Below are 9427 nucleotides of genomic sequence, written 5' to 3' on the forward strand. Positions count from 1 at the left end.
ACTGGCTGGAAGAAGCTGGAATGAAGTGACTGCATAATTCTTCAGTTTAGTATTTATCCAGAGCATCTGTCTGGAATTTCAGGGCTTTGTTCTGTTTTGTATTTTTTAATAAAAGAACAGCAGCGAGGTATTTCCGTGATGCTTAGATGGAGAAGAGTGATTGGAGCCCCTTCACGTCTGCCTCGCTGAAGGAGCTGATGTTTGTCTTGTTTTCCAGAACTGCTTGAGGAGGAGGGATGCCGGTCTGCTAAATCAGTTACAAGAGCTAGATAAGCAAATAAGTGATCTCCGCCTGGACGTGGAAAAAACAACAGATGAACACCTTGAGACAGACAGTCGTCCAAGTTCAGGTAAGGCCAATATTCAGCAACGTGGAGCCTCCCTTGGTACCTGGAATGAAACTGTCTGTAGTTTTCAGTACTACAACAGTAAATGTCTGTAGCACATTCACACTCTGATAATTAATGCCTACTATTAAAATTCACAACATATTCAGAGGAGCATTTCAAGCTTAATTAGATTTTTAGTTCAATAAAGTTCTAATTCTCCTGCATATTAAGAAGGAGGCTGCAGGAAAAATGGTGGAAGGAAGCACCACCAGCAGGAGGAAGATGTCAAAACTGATCTTACAGCCAGAAGGGAACACTGAATCAAACAATTTGATTTCCCATATATTGAATTTCATCCCATTCTAACTGTGTTGAAGTCACTAAGTGGTATTTAACTATGGGGAACATTTCTCAGAGGCATCTAAACTAGTTCTGAAGACACTGAAAAGTAGGGAATCCACCAACTTGTAGTTGCTAAAACCATTGCTCATTTCTGATCTGAATTTGACTTGTTCCACCACTGTGGTGTTGGGGTTTTTTTTATTATGCTTTTCTCCCATAGACTAAGGTACCCAGCTTTTTCTCCTCTGGGAGGTGCTATACAGTATAATTCCTGACTTTTTCTGATGAGCTAAACAGGTCAAGTTCATTAAGTCATTTGTTTTAAGGCATTTTTCCAAGCTCTTAAATAGCGTTGTGGCCTCTTTCCAATTTTTTAGCTTTGTTTTACACATGCTGGAGTCAAGGACTAGGCATACCTTCCAAAATCTTTCTTACCAGTGCTGTATAGACTGCTGAAGTCATTTCCCTACTGCCGTTCATTAGTCTCTTTGTACATCCAACAATCTCATTAGCTTTTTTGCCATATCATTAAGCTTGATGGAGCTGCTTTTCCACGCTGACTAAGCCCTTTTCAGGATTATTGTTTTCCAGGATGCATCCCCATTCTGTAGAGATGCCCTGCATTCCTTTTTCCTAAATTTAAATCTTGATTATGGTATGTCATCTTTTTCTTGAGTAGACCCAGTTTACCAAGAAATAAAATTTTCTGTGTCTGCACATTATTTACCATTTTCCTTCTTTCTTGTTATTCAGTATTTATCTCCAGAACTTTGATGAAAATAATGGGCAGCACTGGGCCCAGCACTTAGTAAAAATTTTGTAGCCTAGTAACAGCTGGAGAGTTTGTCTTGGAAGTATAATACAGTATTAAATGAGTGGGGTGTCAAACACAGCCTGAATCATTCTTGCTAAAATCTGAAACCCCCTGTAAATGTTAAAAGCCCAACTCCTGTAAAGGTTAAAAAAAAAGTTCACAATTTCACATGCTAAGTTCTGCTTTTTTACTTTTAAGTGCCTTACTTTTAAACGGAATCCTTCATAGCAATAAGGATATTACTAAATCGTGCGCTGTATTTTGGGTGACTGAACGAAATCCCATAACTAATTGCTGTAGAGTAAGCCAACATAAACATGATCTTGACTGCCTTTCTAGGGACACAAATGGTAACTTTGTGTAGACATAACTAATATAAATCCAAACTCTTATTTTTATAGGGTTTTATGAGCTGAGTGATGGAGCTTCTGGATCGCTCTCCAATTCATCTAACTCTGTCTTCAGTGAGTGTTTATCCAGTTGCCATTCTAGCACTTGCTTTTGCAGCCCTTTGGAGGCAACACTGAATATCTCAGATGGACGCCCTAAATCTGCAGGTATAGTAAAAGCAGGTCGAGTACATCATACTCCAGGAGGTGGCTTTGGCTTTGGAAATACTGCCTCAGGAGTATCTGGGTTGGATTAACCCTTCTTCCTTTCATTTGACATATTGTGCTCTGAAAAGATTCCAGTGCCTCTCATGTACATGGGTCATGAGGCAGGAGTGTTTGCCCTTCACTCTAAAAGCATGAAAATAACGTGAAAATATGACAGCTGCTCTACCCAGTAGAGGGCAGTGGTACCTATACACATAAACGTAGTCAGCTAATTTCTCATGGTTTCCTTTACTAAATAGCAATAATGATGATAATAATAGCATTTTTACTAAATAGCATTAATGAGAGATGCCTCAACAACCACATCCTCATTAAAGTGACAGACTAAGGAGCTAGCTACAGGTTCTTAGGAGGTCAGGGTGCACGTCAAGCTGTTTGTAGAAGTCATTTTGTCAGTTCTGATGGTCCTCAACCCCCAGGTGACCACACTGAGGCGTGTCCTGCATTTATATAGTATAGATAAATAGGCACCATGAACAGGGAGAAAGTATTTTGTCTCTTTGGCAGAGAGCTGATGAATTTCCTTTGACACTAGGCTGAAGATGCAAGCCTTAATGTGTGGGATGGTTAAATAGGAAAGCCTCCTCTATCTGTTGTCTAGAAAGGACACTTCAGTAGGACTTCTGTGATCGAGCATTGTTGGTTACAAACATACTCATAAAAAAGCCTTAGTTCATTCTGAGTTGTGGAGGATGCTTCCAACAATAGTATTTCCAATTTCCATTCTGCTCCTTAAGGTTAATTTATAGTGACTTTTTTGTGAATCGAGGACAAAATAATTGAAGTTCTTGCAACTCTAAAGAGGGAAAATACAGTCCAGAATACATTCATGCTGAGATGCTGAGAAATCCTCTAACTTTTTCTTTGAGCAGCTTGAGGTAATTTAATGCTCGCTGATGTAAGGTATATGTGATCTTCATTGACCACACATAAACGAAAAATGTACACAAAGATTCCCAGCTAATTGCAGTGCTGTTTTTTTCTGTATATGTCACAAAACCCTAAAAATCTCATTAAGCATGCTGTCTCACTTTTAGAGATGAAATTTCACAAACTAGCATGTTTCAAAGAAGTTCTTTTTGGCAACGTTTCCTGGCTCTGACATAGAATTTAGGAAATGGGGGAAAACTGTGAGGTGATTTGGAGGAAGTTCCTGCTCCTAGCTTCCCTATTCTTCCTCTCCTACCCACACAGGAACATCATTTCTATCAGCTAATTTCATCAAAGTCTGTGAAACCTCTTTTGAAATAAGCCTTAGATAGGTGATAAGCAGTGAGCATTCGAATTTGAGTACCCTGGCTGAAGTTTCTAGCCCAAGGGTAGAAAAGAGGACTGACAGTGATCTGGAAGAATCATTTAGGTTGTACCCCTACCTAGGAAGACAAGGGCAACATAAGCTTAAGAAAAATAATAATTTTAGGTGGTTGGATTGAAGACCTTCTCCTGAGGTGATTTACCTCCTAAATAAGTGCCTTAGCCATTAAATCTGACTCATGCATCTTGAAATGCACTGGATTTCTCTTACAGAACTCTCTTTGCAGAGCCAAGACTAAGATGTCAGCTGGATTGACCTGCAGTCCTTGTACTTGTGTGGAAAGATGAGCCTGTTTTCCATTCTTTAACCCTTTATTGCTCAAAAGAAGCGCCTGTTATTGTTAGCATTATTAGAATTATGATAGTAGTAGCAATGATGATAGTAACAACAATAAAATTAAATCTGGGTTCTTTTCTGATTCAAGATATGCTTGAAAAAATCTGGAAGTTAAATTTATCAATAAGTTAAAACAATTCATTGGTCTCTTGTCTATAATTTTTATATTTCTCTTTGGATTTAGTAAAGTGAAATATAAAACTCCTACATGCTGAGGCCTGCAGTGAATTTTACAGGTGACTCTGTAAAATATAAACATAAGAGACCCTTACAGACTTTTGGGTGGCTTGGGTGTAAAATAGGAAGCTCTTAGCAACCCAGGCACAGGTTTGAAACCCATGTAAATGTTCTCATTAGGGCAGTGATTTTTATTTTTTGAACCATGTAGTCATGGAAAATCCTACATAGATGTAGTTATGAAGAGACCCACAGAAGCATAGTGCTGCTTTTATATCGCTTGAATGGCATCCCTGGTTGCAAGGTTTCTGCTGTTTGAACAGTGCTGCTGTAATTAAAACATTGCATCGTATGTGTACATGGGACCGGCGTCCTTGGCGGCACGTGAAAAACGTAGCAGAACTGTCCCTGGCAGGCTCTCTAAACTCTTCTAAAATGCCTTTCAGATCTCATAGGCTGGATGGACTATAATAAGGAAGGCCAGCATGAGGACCAGACTGCAGGCTCTGTCTGTCGCTCTTTGTCCACACCGCACTCAAATTCCCTCGATGTCGTTGCAGATGTACATCCAAAGTACCAGTGTGATCTGGTGTCTAAAAACGGGAACGACGTCTACCGGTACCCCAGCCCACTCCATGCGGTAGCTGTGCAGAGTCCCATGTTTCTTCTCCCCGTGACTGAAAACCCCCAGCGAGAAGAGGAGAGGCTTGGTTGCGATATTAGCGACGTTTGCGCCAGATCTGAAACAGACTCGGGAAAATCCACCAACGCCTTTCTCCCGCAAAGCTCCTGGCCGGCTCCGTGCCCCTCTACCAGCAAGAGGATAGATGGGTACATCTTAAGCCTGGTTCAGAAAAAGACTCACGCGGTAAGGACTAACAAACCGAGGACGAGTCTCAACGCCGATCCCACCAAAGGCATCTTGAGGCATGGAAGCATGTGCGTCAGGCAGCCCGCAGGCGTGGTGGCTCACAGTAACGTCGTGAACCTGAAGAGCTCCAAGCAAGCGTGCTTGCCTTCTGGTGGGACCACCGCTCTGGACCACGTGGCACCCTCCCCGTTAAAGCAGAGGCCGAGGGAGCCAGCGGGCGAGCAGCTGGAGAGTAGGAAGGCACCTTTGCCGGCGGCTTTCCCGCCTGGTGTAACAAGTGAACTTCAGACCAAACACCTGCCACGGGGCACCAAACCGGCACCTCTGGAGCTCAACCGCAACGCAGTGGCTGCGGCAGGGGATGTCCCCAAGGAGAGCAGCCAGCACTTTGCTGCATCTCCCAAAGAGAGCCCAGGGAAGCCCGTGGTGCTGCAGCCGGAGAACAGGGTGAGCCAACCTCCCAAAAAAATCCTGCTGAAGAGCAGCTTGCAGGTGGCTCGCTCCTCGTCACCTGCTGTCGAGGAGAGGCCCGTGCTGGATTTCAAAAGCGAGGGCTCTTCTTCCCAGAGCCTGGATGATGGGTTGCTGGTGAATGCCCAGTACATACCAGCCCAGCAGCAAAGTGTGAAGCTTCACAAAGGCACCCGAAATGTCAAGATTTTGAAAAGCTCCGTGCTGAAACACAGGCCCCACCTTGCCAATGGGCTGGAAAATGGTTCGCAGACCTTGCGGGAGAAAACCAAGACAGTCGGCAAGAAGTGCCGCTTTCCTGATGAGTTGGATACAAATAAGAAACTGAAAAAACCCTCCTCGAGGGGGAAGAGAGGCAGCAACTTGCAGCCGGAGTCAGGCCTCCAGAATCGGCAGGCTGGCCTCCACAAATCCACCATTCGATCCCACGGGCATGGCCGAGAGGTTGTGGTGGCCAAGCCTAAACACAAGCGGGCTGACTACCGCCGATGGAAGTCGTCGGCAGAGATTTCCTACGAGGAGGCCTTACGGAGGGCGAGGAGGAACCGTCGGGAAGGTGTAGGGGTCTACTCGCAAGTTCCTCTGCCCTACGTCAGTCCGTACGCCTACGTGGCCAGCGACTCGGAGTACTCGGCGGAGTGCGAGTCCTTGTTCCACTCCACCGTGGTAGACACGAGTGAGGACGAGCAGAGCAACTACACGACGAACTGCTTTGGAGACAGTGAGTCGAGCCTGAGCGAGGTGGAGTTCGTAGGGGAGAGCACAACCACCAGCGACTCTGATGAGAGCGGGGGCCTTATTTGGTCTCAGTTTGTCCAGACGCTCCCCATCCAAACGGTCACGGCGCCAGAGCTGCATGAAAATGCAGCAAAGGCCTTTGTCAAAATCAAAGCCTCCCATAACCTCAAGAAGAAAATCCTTCGCTTTCGGTCAGGCTCCCTGAAGCTCATGACAACTGTCTAGTGAGGTGACTTGGTGGAATGTATCTGCTTCTGCTTTCAGAAGCAAGGTGCTTTTGTGTACATATTTCCACAGATTTTTTTTTTTTATACAAATATTTAAAACTTAAGGTAAATTATGTCACTTGTCTTCAGAACTTGGGTGGATACTAGTGCCTTTTACGTGGAAATAAAAGACCATTATACTCGTTTTTAAAAAAACAAAACAAAACATAACACTGCCATTTCAGTGGTGAACAGCCTCCAGTGCATGGTGTCAGAAGGCTTTGAAAAAAGGCTAATGTTTCTGGGAATGGATCTTCCTTGCCTGAGTTTTCCAGTGCTGGGTCTTATACAGGATATCGACAGCTTAAGGTCATAAGTTTTTAGGTGATAAGGGGGAGGGAGTGTGGGTGGTCTTCATACTTTTGCTTGTCCCTTTCTGCTGCTCCTGTTGCCATATCTTGAACTTCTTCCTCCTGGTAGTCTGGCCTGTTTTTTTTCTTGTCGATAATCTTCCTGAAACTCACCCCTGTCCTTCCCCAGCTTTCCCTCACCAGGAAAGGGCTCCTATTCAATCTGTCTCGAAGGTTAAGTTGCCTTCTCTGGAGTGCACTCTGCTTCAATCTCCCGGGAGTTCTGCTGCAGACGGCAGTGGTGTTCAGAGTAAAGTCTTGGAGCAGCTGACCAGGGCTTAGTAACTTCAGTATAATGTGTACAACTGCTTTTGAAAAAAAAAAAAAAAACCCCATATGCATGTCACGTGCATGAGTATCAGTAGTTTTAATATTCCTGTTGATGTCCAATTTACTGTACATCATCAATGGCTGTTTTTATATATATATCATTGTGTAAATTAATATAACACATCATATGCTGTAATAAACAGTCTGTTTTAATACTTTTTTTAAAGTTTGTTGCATTGGTGCAGACCCAGTCAATGGTTTACTATTGGCGTTTTCACCACTTAGAATGTCACCATTTAGCCATGCAGGAAGCGGAGCAAGTTTAAAATGTTGCTGTGGATGTGACTTGTGCTTTGAGGGAAATGGATTATCATGGCCTCTCCTGTTCTTCCCGTAACTTGCATTTTTTTAAGGGCAAGGTGGGATTTAGGAGCTCAGGGACATCTTCAGATTGTTGGTTATGGGCAGCTCATGTTGCGGAGCAGATGGAAATGTAATAATAATCCTCCTTGCTGTCAGGGTGCTTGCAGACTTTGGTTGGTACAACACAGGGGCAGATGGTAGGTTTCTGTAACCAAATAGATCTCTGTAACGCAACAGGTGTCCCTCTGAAACGTCCAGTAAATGAATCCTGAAGAGCTGTGTGCTCTGGGAGCTGGGCTGAGTGGAGGAGAGCATAGATTTGCTGTCTCTGTTACCCTCTTTAGGTATGGTAGCTGGCTGTATCACAACCCTGACTAGGTTATGGAAAAAAGTGACAATTGTGTCACCCACCGGTCTCTGTCTCAGTTTTTCTTCCCATAGGACTGGAGGTGAGTCTGCCAGAAGAGGAGAAAGGAGCTAACTGTAGACAGCACTACCTCCCCTTTCAGCGGCAGCTTTGAAGCTGCCTGGTGGGAAGGCTGGAGGTTTATGGCAGGCATGTCTGATGGAGCAGGCCCAGAGCTTGAGCTAGTTTCTGCAGGTTCATCTTCTGCTCTGGCATCCATGAAGCTGCGGACATACAGCTGGCGTGGATGCTGTGACTGGTATGAATTTCAGGAATAAGTGTGCAGCCTGTCCGTTCCATAGCAAGATCTACTGAGCAGACACCTTTGTGGTTCCTCTGTGTCCTTCCTGCTGTCACCCACATGAAAGGCAGGGCAGGTTTTTTTTTTCTCAGGTTTCCTTGCATTGCAAATGTAGGAAGGAGAGATCCACCCAGAATTAAATGTCTCTGGGAGCAGCTTCTGAGACAGTGGTAACACATTTTCTAAGTGGCAGATTTTATTTTTCAATCTGCAGTGTAGTAAATCCCTACCTATAAAATGTCTCTCTCATACTATTTTTTTACTTTTTTACTAGAGGAATATCAGTTTCTGTAAATGGTCTTGCAGTGTGGTCACAAAGTTCTGGATTGAGCCACCCAGAAAGTCCTTGCACTTCCATCTTCCGTGATACAGGAAGAGTTGTAACTCATCTCATCTGGTCATAACTCTCCCATTGCTTTACACATAGAAGGGCAGCTTGTGTAGGGATAGATATATATATATAGATATATAGATATATATCTATAAAAATTTCATATACTGATAGAGAATATCTCATCTAGAAACTACTGGACAATGGCTGCCACTGCAGAGAGGGGAGATAAGCAGTGTTTGTTATTAAACATGGCATTACTAAGGCTAAGCAGAACCTTAATGCATTCCTGTTAATAACTGATGGGTGTTACATCAAACAAAGGGAATGTCAAGAAGCTTGTCAAAGCTAGTAGTTTCTTTCCTAGAATCTCTCAATCATGCCATATAATCTTTCTTTGAACGAGAAAACCACGTGCAAATCCCTGTAAATCTCCTCAAAGGTGTAGCAGAGCAGCAGAGAGGATCTGCAGACATGCACTCTGTCTCTCTGCCTGTAAAGGAGCCACTGGTGAGAAGACGAACCGACCAGTGGCTTTGGGATGATGAGTTTTTAATTGCCGTACTATACAAGATTGTCTTGTACCAGTTGAGAGAGGCTGGTTTTCGAAAGTGAGCTCCTGAATAGTTTCTTTCTTATCTTTTTAGATAATTGAATAATAATAAAAAAAGAGAATAACCACCTAAATATCACTAGGACCGTATCAGCTGCAACCACTGTATTCTGCAGTATTCTTGCTGAATAGCTTAATACCAGACAGGGAAATGGTCTGATGCTATCTCTATCTTAATTGCATCCGAGTCTTTTCAGTTTGGAGAAGGAATTTTCCTTTTCTTACATGATTTAGGTAAGCATCCAGAATCCTTTAAGCAGGCCTAGCTTTTTCTCTCTACATCCTCCCCTCCCTTTTTTTTTTTTTTTTTTTTTAAAGATCTTACAGTGCTGGAAAAGTACTTGGTATGGTCCTAATACACAACACACATTTCTTTTTCTCTGGTTCTGATTTAGGAAACGCATCTAAGTAAGTTTTTACAATGTTAGGTTGAAAAACATAGCTAATCTTGGGGACCAGTTAAATATCTGGCAGTTCTTTAAGCTACCTGGCTTTCCGACTCCACAGCCTTGAGTCC

General features: G+C 43.4%; 1 protein-coding gene across 2 annotated transcripts; it reads left to right on the forward strand.

The window, feature by feature from the left end:
- The first annotated feature begins 220 nt into the window (after positions 1-220).
- DACT1 (dishevelled binding antagonist of beta catenin 1) lies at positions 221-9209 on the forward strand. 2 transcript variants are annotated; one of them, XM_026849791.1, is made up of 3 exons: positions 221-350; positions 1887-2042; positions 4377-9209. In XM_026849791.1, the coding sequence occupies exon 3, from the start codon at positions 4391-4393 to the stop codon at positions 6233-6235; it is 1845 nt and encodes a 614-aa protein (XP_026705592.1). In that variant the 5' UTR covers positions 221-350; positions 1887-2042; positions 4377-4390; the 3' UTR covers positions 6236-9209. The 2 variants fall into 2 exon arrangements, with proteins under 2 accessions (XP_026705592.1, XP_026705591.1); XM_026849790.1 differs by having other exon boundaries at positions 308-350; positions 1887-1949.
- Positions 9210-9427: the final 218 nt, after the last annotated feature.

The sequence above is a fragment of the Athene cunicularia genome, assembly GCF_003259725.1.
Source record: "Athene cunicularia isolate RWA chromosome 5 unlocalized genomic scaffold, athCun1 chr5_part1, whole genome shotgun sequence".
NCBI lineage: Eukaryota > Metazoa > Chordata > Aves > Strigiformes > Strigidae > Athene > Athene cunicularia.